This window comes from Arachis hypogaea, chromosome 8 (genome assembly GCF_003086295.3).
Source record: "Arachis hypogaea cultivar Tifrunner chromosome 8, arahy.Tifrunner.gnm2.J5K5, whole genome shotgun sequence".
NCBI lineage: Eukaryota > Viridiplantae > Streptophyta > Magnoliopsida > Fabales > Fabaceae > Arachis > Arachis hypogaea.
In genome coordinates, this window is record NC_092043.1 from 43,626,014 (window position 1) to 43,641,782 (window position 15,769).

A 15,769-nucleotide genomic window follows, 5' to 3' on the forward strand; every position below is an offset into this window, starting at 1 on the left:
CCGACTATCACGACAGTGTTCCGTTAACGTTTGTACGTTGAAAATTGTTTTAAGGACTAATCATCATTTTAACAATCTCTCAATGGCTTTCGGTTGTCATTTGAGAGACAAAGTAACAAATCTATGGTCTCCTATTTGCAAAGGTCAAGTTCTTATTTATATTTTAAAATGTGAAAAACTTATTTGTACTGACATAAAAGATCAAAGACTTATTTTTTTTATTTAAATTATCTATCACCCGGTGAATGGAGAATAAAAATGCAATAATCACATGTATGATAGAGATAATTATGATTGTGATGAATGGTGAGATTTATTTGATATGCCTTCCTGCTTTGGATGCTTCTTTCTTCTGTTTCTTGCTTTGTTTGTTATTTTCCATTTGAAGTCTTTGTGATTATGTAACTTCCCATTTCTTAACCATCAAAGAGAAAGAGAAATACAAGGGTAGTATCAAATGATTAGAGATAGTTCAGCTGAAAAGCAACAAGCCTTCATAGAACAAAGATAATAAAAAGCAATAATGTATATTACTTGAGTATAAATAAAAAACAATAATGTATATTACTTATTATTCTCTGCTTTTCTGACATCAAATCTTAGGGTTTGTCAACCAAATTATTTTGCAAAATACTTTTCATAGAGAGCTTGGGAGATGGCAAGAGAATTTCCGTTGGCCTTTACTGGGTAGAGCTCATTACCTTCTTGCCACTTGTTCGACTGCGAAATCCATTGTTTTCGCCACTCAATCAACTTGAACTTCTCATTCCTCCTCAAGCTTTCAGACAAATAGCTGAAATAGGTTGAAGCTCGTGGGAGATAGTAGCTTTCAAAGAGACCACTCCAAAATTTGTTAGCTGATCAAGAAGCATGGTAAAACAGAAAACTTCAACATAATTGCTATTGTATAGCAAATTTTGATATGAAATGGGCATATCAAAGTTAAATAAGACACCAAAAAAGAAAAAAAAAATCAAAGTTTATTAACGTATTTTACCATAATCATGGAGCTTGCTCTGTGTAGTTTCATTCGTATCATACCACATGGTCACCTGTGTCCTAGCATTCCATTCATACTGGCCATATAAAGGTAAAAAATGGCATTAAATCATCTAATTATGGTGTATTTGTAGGTTCCATTGGCGTGTGACTCGCCTGAATGTTTTCACATTAATGGGAATTTTACCTTGGAAAAACATTTGAATATGACATTTCTAATATAAAATCTCTAAGAATGTAAAAACATTTAAAAACATTTTGCGAACCACATGACGGGTTTCATATTAATTTCATCCCACTGGCCCAAGGATACAATTATCACATAACCGTATAAACGATGAATTATAAAGGCATATGATATATTATAAATTTGTTTCAACGGCCAAAGATACCATTACTGTAAAACAATAAAATACATGCAGAGAAGAAAAGAAAGATGAATTATACATGCATAAAATTTATCAAAAATATGGATTTAGCTTTAAGAGTATAATAATAAAAATTTTCTAAATTTTTTATGTATCCAACGATTGAAAATGTAAAAAACTATTATAAATAATTAATCGTATTACAAGTAATACTAATTCTGTTGATATGCATATGTTTGTTAGCAGCAGCAATATCTGATCACAGATCATGCTGTGAGCAATATATATATATATAGTTACCTGCTTCTTCTCACTTGGATTCCTTGCAAGTTTCTTAGCACTCTCAAGCCATGTTCCAAGAAGAAAGTTGTCATCGGATGCCAGCAATATTTCAATATCCTTAATCAATTGAAGGAACTTATTGCTATGAAAGTGCAAGGCATCAATATCCTTCTTCTGAAAAGAAGTAACCGCCTTGATGTATTCTTCGTTTGCCAACTTTGACAATATCTGACGTGTTAAGTCAACCAGGTCATACCTGTCAAAAAGAAAATGGCACTTTTGATTAACACAATTTTCCCCGTAATCAATTTAGTACACCATCCATTTGCTATTATCTAACATGTCCAATAAGGAACGACTTGGAAGAGCACCATTAGGCTAACCTGAAACCAAGTAAAAGAACAATTTAAGAATAGTATGCTTTATGGAAATGGAAAGTGAGTGATACAGAAACAATTTCTGGATATACCAAACTCAACAGGTTACCTGTATGTGAGACTTCCAGCAAGATCCTTTCCACCAGCAAGGAATAGTTGTAATGCCTTGATTACATCATCGGGACGATACCACAAATGTGCCTGTGGCATATCGGAGTTTGTTTCCTGGGACAAGTATCTTCTATTTCCAGGTGGCAAGAAGTAAATTTTCTTCTGATCGTTCGCCACACTGGATCCAAAATTTGTTGATGGGTCCCAATCAGGAAACATTACAATAAAATCATGGTTATGGTCCTGTGATGATTGGTAAATTCACAAAGTTTTCCAAATCAGTACCCAGGTTTCAACAATTATATCAACAATAGATCTTGCAAAGCAACTAGACCAAAATTTACTAATAATCAGCCGAAATCGTATATGATCAAGGACAAGATCATAAAAGCCAGTAACGAGAGTTAATGAAATGGAGGGTAGTCCAATATATAGAAATACAGAAAAAATATAGGTAAAACCATTAACAGAGATTTGAATCTAAATAGTTTAAACATGGATTTTCAAGACACCATGGCATTGTTTAAGCCTTGTAGTTGTCAGTTGTCACTGTCAATCATTTTAGTGGAATATCTTCTTTTGCAACATTCAATCCAACTCTTAGTCAAAATCAACATCATGCTTGATTTTTATTACCAGCCAAGTTTCAAGGAGTTGACTTTATATTTTGGTATAGTTAAGCTTAAAAGTTTATTTGTGCCAAATTTAAATCTTAGTAGTAAGTTTTTGAGGTTCTGATATTATCCTATTCCTAATCATGTCTTAGAATACCTTACTGTACACAATCTGTTAAAATAATGTCTCATCTCCTTGTATTTCATGATTTAATTGCTTATTTAGGATTACCAATAATTCTAAATAAGGATAGTGTATTACCTATCAAATGAAAACAATATATACTCCTTGTGTCCAGAGTTTCTATCCTGTTTGTTAAAAGACTAAGTAATACAGAAAGAAGAGTAACTCTCATTCGGTGTGGTAGTTTAGGTATAAAGATCCCTATTTAAATTCTAAAAAGAAAAGCAACATAGAAACTAGTATGGCGTAAAATATATTATCATAAATGTCCAACGAATTCAATTTATGAAAATACATACAGCAATTCCATCGGTACAATTGTAAATTGTGTGATACAGTATCTCCCAGGCCTCCTCAACTTGATGAACTGCTTTACCATATCGCCTATGGGAATAACTCTTGATCCACTCCTGCAAATAAATAAATAAATAAATAAAATAAAGTACAACCCATTGGATGAAGGTTTTGATGATATCAAGATTCTAGATACATAACTTTACTATCATATTGTAGTCTGATTCACATCCACAGGAAAATAAGAGGAGAAAAGAAAGGACTGATCATGAAATGCATGTACGTTATAGATAACACAGATGTTAACAAAAAGTACTCTCTTCAGAGTACTGAATCATCTTGCATTGAAAATGGAGGTGAAATCTTGGTTTCAGGAATTAGCATTATGCATGTACATGTGCCATCAGAAATTAGAATGTGTAGCTATCATGTCATGGAGGTGCTTGCCAAAGGAATGTGTAGCTGCCATGTGATTAATATCTCAAGGTTGTAGTACTTTCAAACCATTGCTTTCTTCGGAGGTAGGTGAAGGTCTCGTTTTAACTTTTGAGAAGACTACTAGATAGGAGATACTTCATTTGTCCTAGCTTTTCCTAGTTTATACCACTTATATTCCTTGAATAATTCTCCTATTCAATCCTTTTGTATTGCTCAGGGTTGTTCTCCATCTTGGAATCTCCACCTTCTTTGTAACCTTAAGGATAGGAAAGCCACTCAGTTCTTGATGCTCTTAACCTCCTGATGATTTCTCTTTGATTACTATGCTCTTAGACCTTTTGTGATTTCTCGACTCCTTTGGTAGTTTTAGCTGAAAATCCTTCTTTCACTTTCATTTTCAAATTCAATCCCCAAGCACAACCTCTTTCCACCTAGATAAACCCATTTGCAAGTCAAAGGCTCACACTAATGTCAAATTCTTTATGTGGAAGTTATGCTTAATAGAATTAACACCAATGACATGCTAAAGGTTTCAAGGTCACATAAAGCAATTTCTCCTAATGCGTGTGTTATGTGTGGGGTGAATTCAGAATCAAACTCATCTGTTTTAGCACTATCTGATTACTGTCATTTTATGGAATAATTTATTCAGCATCTTTGATGAATGTTTGGTGTGCCCTGCAACCCTCCATCAGTTTCTTTTGATGAGATTTGTTGGGTTCGGAAACAGAAAAAAAAATATTTGTGGCGATGTGCTTTATAGGCCACTATTTGGACTATTTGGTTGGAGCGAAAGCCATGAATTTTCAATGCAGATTCTCTAACAAGCATGTTTTATTAGAGTCCTAGAATCTAGTTGGTGTATAGCTCATAATATTTTCCAGGAATTTTCCTTCTCAAACTTATTGAGAGATTGGAAAGCAACGTTTTCTAGATTAATTTTTCTTTTGTTAGCTTTGCTTTGGTGTAGGGAAAACCCAATTTCTTAGAATCCATTTACTATTTTCTATACACAAGGTTGTTTCACTTTCTCTTCTCTTTTCTTCTGAACATGTCACTCAACCATAATGAACTAGGTCATGTAGAACAAATTTAGATTCATTTAATCATTAGAGTTATGACCCCCCAAACAAGTTTTTAGACATACTAGCATTGACAATACTTACCACATTTCCTGATATTAGAGTTGAGTAGGCTTAAGAGTGTGTTTGGATGTAGGATGGAAAATGAGAGGAAAGAAAATGAGAGGAAAGAAAATAGAAGGAAAAGTAGATTTTTTTATATGTTGTTTGGATGAAGAGAAAATAAATGGAAAGAAAATAGAGAGAAATTTTTCATTTGTTTGGACAGAAAGAAAATTAAGAAGAGAGAAAATGAAAGTATAGTAAATTTACGTTAATACCCTTTTTATATTATATATAAATTATACATTACTAATGTATTTAAGTTATTTTTTTAAATAAAAAAATGAGTTATTCAATTTAACGTTCAACATTTTAATATATTATTTTTATAAATTTTTTTTATTGTCTTCCTTGTTCAATGATTTTTAAATGCTATAATAAAAAAAACTAACTCTATATTTTTTTGTCAAAAACTATATAATAAAATGATACACAAAAATCATAAACAACTCAAAGGAGGGTATATAAGTCATTTTGCTATTGATTCTCTTTCCTTCTCCAGTTTTCTTCGCATATCATGGGTGAAAAAAAATTAAATGGGCCCCACGCAGCTTTTTTCTTTTCCATCCTCTTTTCTCTTCCATCCAAACGACGTAAAACCAAGTTTTCCATTCATTTTCCGTTCAAAAGTTTTCTTTCCTTTCATTTTCCACAGATCCAAACAATGTGTAACTCAATCCGAAAAACTAGCTCAAGATGTGAGGATTGCCAAGCACTTATAAAGACTATCGTGGTCATATCCCCAAGAAATGTGAGACTTTTATAATACCCTCTTAGCCCATTACTGGACATATACAGAAGGCCAACTAACAAACATAGGATAGGCTCCAATACCAAAAGCTAGCTCAATTGGTGAGGATAGTCAAACACTTATAAAGGATATTTATATGGTCATTTTTATAAGTATCGTGGCACTTCTAATACATAATTTAAAGAAAGCTATACCCTGATATGACAATAGTTGATATTCTAATCGCGTGATATAGAGGGCATAATGTCCCTATAATGCAATATGAATTGAGATATTATTAAACATAAACACACAACAAGAATAGAACTGAATTCTTAATTTGTTGCACATGGTCATCACATGCATATTAAGATCTACTTACAACTTGTACATTTTACGCTATCAATATAAACTACTTTCTAAGCCTCTCTTGAAAAATTAGATCATTCTTGATATATGTTTTGTGCAACACTTGTTATTCGTAAGATGCTTCAATATATATATGTGAAAATTCTACTTGTAAAATAAAGAGAGTAAAGAGTTGAAAAAGTTTTAAGTGGACTATCAAAAGATCAACTATGGGAGAATCGAGGGAAGATTTAAATGAGAAGTTAGATTTGTGAAAATTGAATTTAAAATTAAGCTTATCACCAGAATTAAAAATTAGATGAGAAGAACGTTAAAACAAAGTTACAAACTAAGTAAACACAAGTGTCAATAATTGTATAAGCAATAAGCTTTTGAACAACATTACCGAAACTTGCACTTTTTCCTCCCGAAATGCCATTTCAGACATTAGTTCGTAAACAACAGGATTCTGCTCTATTCCTTCCATGCACATACCAACACCAACCTACAAAAAATTTAGCTGCATAAGTTTAAAAACTAGAATGCAGAAGCTATAAATTAAAAAATTTACTAAATAATTATATCTTTAATTTAATGTTATCAATACTTATTTTCCAACAAAACGAAGAATAGGTAAAAAATTAGCCGCATATGATCAAAGTTGAAGCAGGTGCCATGTAGGCTTCTAAGAAATAAAAACTTCTAAATTATGCTTATATCATAATTGACAATATGCAATACGTGAAAATTTGCAGTACCATTGTTGAGTTTGCACTGATACGAGCCTCAACAGGCCCTGAAGAAATTGCATCCAAAATACCATACATTTCAATATTACCGCCAAAATTATGTAGCATGCACCTGAAGCAGAGTAAGAGCGAGAAAGAATAATTGCTATTGACAATATCAAAGTTTTTCAAAACTAGTAATATGAGCTACCAAAAAGATAATTACCAGATATAAGGAGTACCATAAAACTGAAAGGAAGATTTCCATATTGGTTTAACATCAGCAAACAGATCAAGAACAATCATCTTCCCAGATGGAACTGATTGTAGAAGTGCCTGCAATTATTGACATGCATAGTCCAGAAAGGAAAAATATATATATTAAAAAAAATCAATATAAAGAAGCAGCATTTGCATTAAATTGCACTAGCTTTAGCTCATACACCATTGCAGGACTGAAGTTGCATAACCAAGACCCATAATGCTAAAGAATTTTACTTCAGTGTTTTGTCTGAGATCTTCATACACCTCCAGAAATTAGATATCTAAGATCACTTTTCAAATTGCTTTAGTAAATATAAACATTAATACTGTACAAACAACTGAATGAGGGATCTACAATATCAGACTTGGAGCAGCAGTGCAACCTAAACATTAAGAAGGTCAGGCGGTGATCAGGACTTCAGGAAGCACAAGGGAATAGAGGTGCTCTAGTTCTGGAAGGAAGTCAAGAAAGATGAAAGTGGCTAAATATCCGTGAGCACAGAGAAGAATTCGATTCCATGATCGAAGGAACAAGATATTATCATAGGCAATACCAAAAATCAGAACATCCAAGCTTTTTCATTGGTATGTGATTGGAAACTCCTACTGAATATCTGATTTTATTGAATATCTTGCAAGAAACCTCCTATAGGCTAAACTAGAAAATAAAAGCTAAGCAAAAAGAGAAAGAAAAGAAAATATAACACAGGTGAGTTGACAGATCACTAATTTCTCATCCAGTCCATGCCCAGAACTTTCTAACCATTTTCCCAACCTTTCCTTCCCTATTATACTATATACCCCAGTTAGATCTACAAACAAAAATAAAAAATAAACAATAAAAAAAAAAAGAAAAAGGAAAAAATTGCAATGTCATAGGCTACAAAACATGAATTCAGTCAAAATGAGGAATGGGGAACAATAGTTGAAAATACTGAAGGAAAAAGATGTCATATAGATTATATGTTGCTTATTTTCTCAAACATATGAAGCAATACTATTTCAAACTTGTAGGAAGTTAAAGTCATTTAAGAAATCCATAATAATCTCTGACTAAATTCCTGGAAGTAATCCCTGGAGCTCGTTACAATACATATAGATCATACTGGGAAAAAATGAACGTTAGCAATTGACTTTCTTAGAAGCCAAAATCCTGACATAAGTACAGGCTCTGGTTTCCATGAAAACAGTGCTATTTAGCACTGATATAATCTATGAAGCCAAGATCCTACACAACGAGAAGACGTATATTGATTCTGCTAATATATTCATTAAGAACCAGACAAGCCATCTGTTTGAGACTACACAAGTGAGAACCTTGAAAGATTATTAAGCCAAGGTTGTCAACCGCAAGAAAAAAAGAGGCATTATATTCTATTCCAAAGAATAATTTTGACAAAAAAGGGAGGATCTCTATGTGGTTTCATAGTCTAACCAGTGGATTAAAAATGAAAATAAACAATAATAATAAACTTCAAAAAATAAAAAATGCAAATCCTTAAAAAGACATGATGTTTGGTCTGTTTTGGATTTACATACTTTCATTTGAGGAGGCTTCCAGAATGATGAGTCAGAGTAGAAGAGCCAACCCTGCGGAATCATTGATATTTGTCATCTACAAATCAGTGTGCATTACAAATGGCATCAAAATATTCACTAGAAGAAATAGGTAAATGGAACTCATTAACAATGAAAAGCAACAAGGAAAAAATATTCACAGCAGACCAAAACTCAATGATAGAAGTAAGCTGCTACTGGAAACATATTTTTCTACATTTGAAAACATAGGAAAAAATACACAAAGAAGGGGGTGAAAAATAAATTAAAAAAATAGAGGAAACTATACACCAAGGAGACTATCCATGACTCAGAGTGTATTTGATTAAAGAATATAGAAGATGACAACAAATATTTACAAGAAACTAATGCATAATATACATTTCAAAAAGATTATCTATAGGGATTCAGATGCTTATAAATAGAGAAGATATTGTAGATAATTTTGATATAGAAGGAGTAAAAACTGATGGAAAGATCCAGAGTCATTTGAAACATACTTGCATAAGCCATACAGCATCCTTGTCACCTTTTGACATTGCTTTAAATATAGAGGCTCCAAGATTTGAGATATATTCTGGATCACCAGTAGGTGGGGAGTTTTCATTAAATGTGTCACTACAGTCAACGGTATATGTTAGACATAAAATCATTTATGTGCCTTTATCTAACAAGTTAAAATTTTTTGTTAGTTTATGACATAATAGCAAAGTACTTATAACCAAAAGATCAAGAATTTAGACAACGTGTTCATCCTTCTACAGAGAAAAAGTTAAGCAAAAGCTAAACTAGACTCAAGCAAAATTCTTCAAGCTCAATGGGCAGCACGACTATAGTGAGTTAGAAAAAAAAAAAAACATTTGTGTACCTCTATCTAACAAATAAGGCCTTTGGAAGATATGATTCATGAGAATAGAAATACAACATGTATGCCAGAACTAATAGTAATCAAGCTTAAAAACTCACTCCACTCAGATCACAATAACATATGTACAAGACTCAAACCAATAGATATCAACAAGTGAACATGCTCACTCAAATATGACTGTTTCATAAAATGGAAAATCCTCACACGAGAAAAATGGTTCGACATACTGCTAGAGTATATCATCAATTTGCAAGGAAAATTCAGCAGGAAAATAAAGAATATAACATATGAAGTACAAATAAACATACCAGTTATAGATGTCTGTTACATCCCCATATTCTGTAAAAAGCAGAAATTAGATAATATGTAAAATTGACAAATATAGTGAGGATTAAAAGAACGAAATATAACTCAGAATTTGGGGAATCACCTTTGATTTGTTTCCTGATAAAAGCTTCCCCAATTTCAACAAATAGAGGATCCGTGGGATCAAGAAGATATGTACAGCACCAACGAGGATCCCCATCAACGGTGTTCCTATACAGAACAATAATTAAACACATCAATGATACATACATGGAAACACAGAGCTCTAAAGCTCAAAAAGTTTGAAACTGGAATATGAGCACAAATCTAAGATATGCCACTTGATAGGGAATTTTTCACCTTGGTTATAAAAAGTCATGCATTAGGTACACAAAAGTATCACCATAAAAGGGAAGAGAAATACCAGTCACCAAGTCTAGTTATTTTTGCTGAAGGGAATATCTTTGTCAAAGAAGCTGGAACATTCCCCGAGAAGGATGGCAACACTAGAATATAAAAGATCAAATATTACATGACAGCATTGGATTTACGAAATGTAGCATAGAAATTTGAGAATTAAATACAGGTACTGACATAGGTACCGACATCAAACAATATGACATACAAATAAAATCTATATGATCATGCAAGTTTACCTGGGGTCATGCCTAGCTCCAACATTCGAGTGATAATCTGTTTCTGTAAGGCCAATTGTTGATCTAGCCAATTATGCGATAAAGGGCCACCCCATCTGAGAAATGATAGATCTCATTTTATACTAGAGAACATGCTAACCAGTGAATGCAACAAAAAGCCTCTATAGTAACAAAGATACACCCTTCAGTATCATGAAAAATGGATAGAGAAGGATGAAAAAAGTTATTACTACTACTAGTACCACCACCATGTGGACTATGTACGGAATATATTTTAGCATTGTAATGTGAATCAACGACTACACATCAATACATCATACACACTAAGAATGTTGCAACTGTACCTTCACCTCCATGCTGTAAATCAAGAAGACAGGTGAAAAGCAAAAGAGATAATACCAAAGTTCCATCACAATAAAGGATTATTCATAAACTAATCAGAAGATATTCTCATTATATCAATTATCCAACATGAGTGCCTCGACTTTCAAAAATGCGAAAGTACACAGACCACATGATTACCCAACTAGCAATGCCATTTCCATGGCCTTATAAAAGCACATTAAAATCAATGATAGGGTTTAAATATTTACTTTACCTACCCATGTAAATTTCCCATGCGAGCCCATGCAAGAAAAGCAGGTCCACCAAAGAAATTATTCAGATCTTCCGAACTAATGTTAAAATCCTACAAATGAAAATACTAGTCAAATCACTGTTGAAAGAGAAAATACAGTATGTATCAATAAGAATGAATAGTGCATCTAACATTGGTAGCTAAAACATGTTGTCATCTTCAAGCCCATCACAAACCAGATGCATCTCAACATTGGCAAATGCCAAGAATGATGTCATATAATTCCAATGTGGTATAAATATAGTATGTAGATTATATACTACTTTAAAATGTATAAGAATAAGTCTTCATTAGGTTAGCGTAGACATAAAGTAAGCCTAGGAGAAACCGACGAGAAGATATCTTGTGTTTGTTTAATAGGAATTGCATATGGAGCTCATCCTTCAAAAAAAAACTTCACCATTGCTACCCCTCTAAAATAAAGAGAAAAAGCATAACAATTGAGCAATGCATGCAAATCTCTCTAACATATCAATCAAGAAAAACCGTCTAAAATAGTCACTATGCTAGATGACTACCACTAAAATGCTAACAGGACTTTATCCAAATAAGTGAATACTTGAAACTTCTAGCATTTTGTAAATGATTATAAATCCAATGATTTGAGTGCACTGACATTGTTGTCTATGGAAGCAACAAGACACCAAATATCTCCATTTAAAACTACCAAATTTCATTAATCAAAAGGCATAAAATGAAATACCCAGGCCCAATATCTGTCAAAGTATAAACATATCTAGCATAGCCAATAATATGCAGAACAGTTATTAACATAGTCCAAATAGAAACATTATGCACAATTTACTTTGAGCAGCATAAGTTTGAAAGAATGGCTGATAGAAAGAAACAAATATAAAATAAACATGATGACAAACTTTGCATTTTGAAGAAGTAACACCATCACTGAAGTAATGATCTTCTAGTGAAAAACTTGTTTCTGTGCACTGATTTTCAGAGGTAATTCCCTCAACATGAGAAATCTCTTTACTTAGACTAAGGTTTGTCTTAAACTGCATCTTACCTTAAAAACCTTTTGCCATATTGCTTCTTGCCCAGTAAATGCCAAGGGTAAGTTCACCCCCTGAAGTGCCATCCAGTCTACCTCCTTTTCCCACTTTTCCCACTCCCACCAAACATACGAATCTACAAGGAATCACAAAGAATGTGATATTGTATACCCTTGAACAAGGAACCACTGGTTGTGTATTTGTTCCCCAACTATGCATTGTTCCTAACAGTAAGCTTAAGATCCTTGAATGTGATAAGATAGGAACCCCAAAGTTCAATACTTCCTGACCAGAATGACTTGAGAAAACTCACTCAACTCAATAGTATTTCGTTTGGCAATAGGACTTAAGCATTTATTTGTATTGGACTATGTACCGCTAGCCATTAATAAAATATTTCCTTCTCATAGATTTTATAAAGTCCCTAGAAGATCAATTATTGCTTTTTTTTTTTTAAACACATTAGTACCTTCTAACTGACTTTGTATAGGTTGCATACAAATGTTCATTAATTCAACTTCTTTGGAATAAGTGACTAAAGATTATCTATATTTTGCCAGAGATCAAAGTTTTAAGCATCCACATTAGTCATCGACTGAACTAACGTTCAGTTCACATTCTCAATAAGTGGCTCAGTACAAAAAGTTTCAGGAAAATGTGTAATTCGATGGAAAGCTGATTTTGGTACTTACAGCTTGAAGTCACAACATTTTGGTAATAGTTCCATGGAACTGGGCGTTTAACTATTAGTCCCTCATCTTTCAAAAGGGGAAGTGATCCTGGCTTTGGGACTGAAGCTATCTGAATTCCACCTGTCTTTGTCCATGAGATGTGAGCTCCACACCAATACTTTAGATACCAATGAAGGCCAGATGCAATCTCAACAGCTGTGGTTCCTCTAATACTGAGAAATATACACATTAACAATTTAGAATGTAGGAAAAAAAAACCTTTCTTTGCCCCGTGCCATATCAAAATATTCAATACTTTGTGTCATAATCTAATACAATTGCAGTAACTCAAGGAAAATGTTACAAAAATAATTTTGTCTGAAAATTAAAAATGAAAATGAGATCTAATTAAGCTGATGTCATGTATTTTCCAAAATCATATCCTCAACAGCAGATGATTTCCATTCTGCCACTGAGGCATGCACGTGCTTAGATACTAAAGCAAGCATGAGATCAAGTAACCAGCAAAGCGGGAAATAGTGAAATTAAACAAGGTTAAATGAAATCTCAGTAATACATCACGGAACTTCGTTCTCTTCTTGGCACCTACCATTCTATATTTCTGTCCTACTATAGACCACCTGATCTCATCCAAGAGCAGACAACTAATGACAATATGACATTGAAAAACTGAAAACTTCAGAATCTTATTCTTATATAATGGTAACTACATTTAACCACACCATTAGTGAGCTACAGATGGTAGAATTTTCATAACTCTTTATATACAGATTTTATACTGAAATTTGACCAATTTAATATTTTCAAACAACAATGTGAAGAAGTTCAATGGCATTTTCTAAAAGGAATAAAGATCTAAGGCATAAAAAATAACAGGATAAGAAATAAGATGAGCTGTAAACTTGTAGGTAAAGAAAAAGAAAGCATTGTCAGCATAAATTTCAGTTGACATACATTATCTCAGACCCGCTCTGTCTCGACTGATTGTAATTATTTATCAGAAAACAACTGTCTCCACCACATGCATCCTGAAAACTATGGAAACCATATTTCACATCAAATCATATAAGAGTAGATGCAGATCCTAACTAATTCTGAAGGTTAGTATAAGGATATCATATATTAAGTGAAAGCATCCATTGGAAAATTGGAACTAAATAAATAAATAAATCTAGTCCTTGTTGCTTCAAACAAAATTCTCACATAAATGACTATGATTGAATTATAATACATCTTTGTACAAAAGGGCAGGAGGCAAAGAGAAGTATACAACTTAGGGTACATGTAAACAAAAATTCAGGTAAACAAGGCCAAAAGGGGCGACAAAAAAATGAAATAATATAAAAACTCACTTTATTAAATGAACCATGGAGTAAAAACCAAGTACCATGTTGTCAATCGAAAAATGAACTGAAATGACCCCTCCCCACGAATTCTTTCGAATTGTGAGGCACATTAAAAAATGGAATATATAAGCCCCGAAATTAAAATAAAGAGAACTATATTATAGGGAAGGAGGGTCAAACTTTTTTTTCTATTGGAAAAATCTTCTATACTTAATATTTATATTATCTTATATCTTATATTTACATATAGGGAGAGAATGAAACTTCTAAACAATAAATCTGCCGTGAAAGGCTTGATTTGGTAGTGGTATGGCGTTTTAAGAGCAACTGAGCTTTTTAAAAACTCTCAAAGCATCATGGTCAGCATTGTTTGGTAATCTTATATAAACATTGCTTTTAATAAGCAAAAATCACAAGAGTAGTATTTATAACGTTACCGTTATCTAAAATAGAATTTTACTTCCTCTGTTATTAATAAAAAAAAAAATTGATAAGTTAGTCTTCTATTCAAATTTAAGAATTATAGGTTAATGCTCACTTTGGTTAAGTAGATACATGTGTAAATCATTTTTGGTCCCTCTAAGTTTCAATGAATCAAAATGTCCCTCTAAGTAGTAAACATAAGTCAAGTTAAACGACTCACGCATACACCTACGGGAACTAAAGTCAGCATTAACCTTTTAGATTATATTAGCCTCTAAATTTTAAGAAGAGTCATGCTGTAAGGGTTTAGGGTTTACAGCCAAATATCTAGCCAGATACAAAGAACAACTCTCTCTCTCTCTCTCAAACTAAATTACTACCACTCACAAACTCAACCAACATTCAAATTAAGTGTTTGTCTGGCCATTAAATCGATACAGAATTATTTTTTAGTGTGTTTAGCAAATTTTTAACCTTTCTAATAGTAAAAGAAAAAACACTAGAAAAATAAAAAAAATTATCTTTTTTGAGAAATTACCATTTATATTTTTTTTAAAAATCTTTTTTTAAATAAAAAAATATTTTTTTTTTACATAATAAGTGTTTCTTTTGGCACCATTAAATTGATAAAACAGATCTTTTTTCAATGAAAAAAATCATTTTTTTATTTTTTAATATATTTGATAAATTTCTAATAGTAAAACTAAAAAAACTAAAAAAATAAAAAAATATCTTTTTAAAAAGCTACAATTTATATCTTCTTTTAAAAGATTTTTTTTAAAAAAAATATTTTTCACATAATATATAAACTTTTATCATATTTTATTCAAATATAGATAAATAAAAATTTTTTTTTACATAAATTATCCAAACATATAAAAGATCTTTTAAAAGAAATATATTTTTTGAGAATGTCGTCCAATCAAGTTCTAAATAAAAAAATTATTTTTATTTTATTTTATCTAAACATAATTGATAAATGAAAAAATATATAAAATATTCAAACATAAAATCACTTTTAATTTGATAAGAGATCTTTTAGAAAAATATCATTAAAAAAAATATTTTGCAAGAATGCCCCCAAACAACCCTAAAACATGGAAACTCCGAGGGGAAAAGAGAGATCACCTTAGAGACAATTTTGAACTCGAAACTGGACAAATGAGTAGGAAGCAATCTACTCAAAACACCTTTAGCAGCAGCTTCTTGAACATATGGAGGCGCCCTTTTTGAGTCCAAGCGCTGGAGCAGAGGTCCTATGGAGTCAAACTCGGACAGTGACAGAGGAAGCAGCAGAAACGATGGAACCAAAATCAGAAACAGAAAATTGAACTTGTTGAACATTTTTTTCCTGCG

At 32.2% G+C, this 15,769-nt stretch overlaps 1 protein-coding gene across 2 annotated transcripts; it reads right to left on the reverse strand.

Annotated features, from left to right (window-relative positions):
- Window positions 1-471: 471 nt before the first annotated feature.
- LOC112707629 (alpha-N-acetylglucosaminidase) lies at window positions 472-15,757 on the reverse strand. Of its 2 annotated transcripts, none has more exons than XM_025759449.3 (19): window positions 15,542-15,757; window positions 13,599-13,672; window positions 12,645-12,856; window positions 11,967-12,088; window positions 10,911-10,996; window positions 10,309-10,403; window positions 10,077-10,158; window positions 9,777-9,883; window positions 9,655-9,685; window positions 8,979-9,096; window positions 8,461-8,511; window positions 6,884-6,993; window positions 6,688-6,790; window positions 6,336-6,434; window positions 3,235-3,345; window positions 2,136-2,380; window positions 1,668-1,905; window positions 998-1,076; window positions 472-857 (listed from the first exon to the last, which is right to left on the reverse strand). In XM_025759449.3, exons 1-19 carry the CDS (start codon window positions 15,755-15,757, stop codon window positions 619-621), a joined length of 2,418 nt encoding a protein of 805 aa, XP_025615234.1. In that variant the 3' UTR covers window positions 472-618. The 2 variants fall into 2 exon arrangements, with proteins under 2 accessions (XP_025615234.1, XP_029144416.1); XM_029288583.2 differs by having other exon boundaries at window positions 13,599-13,679; window positions 15,542-15,680.
- Window positions 15,758-15,769: the final 12 nt, after the last annotated feature.

Bases quoted from the DNA above. Each gene is read 5' to 3' on its own strand.
- LOC112707629 (XM_025759449.3), bottom strand. From the start codon at position 15,757: ATGTTCAACAAGTTCAATTTTCTGTTTCTGATTTTGGTTCCATCGTTT. The intron at 6,994-8,460 runs GTATGTAAATCC...CAATAATTGCAG, and splicing joins GGAAGCCTCCTCAAATGAAA to GCACTTCTACAATCAGTTCC. The intron at 1,077-1,667 runs GTAACTATATAT...TTATATGGCCAG, and splicing joins ATCCAAGTGAGAAGAAGCAG to TATGAATGGAATGCTAGGAC.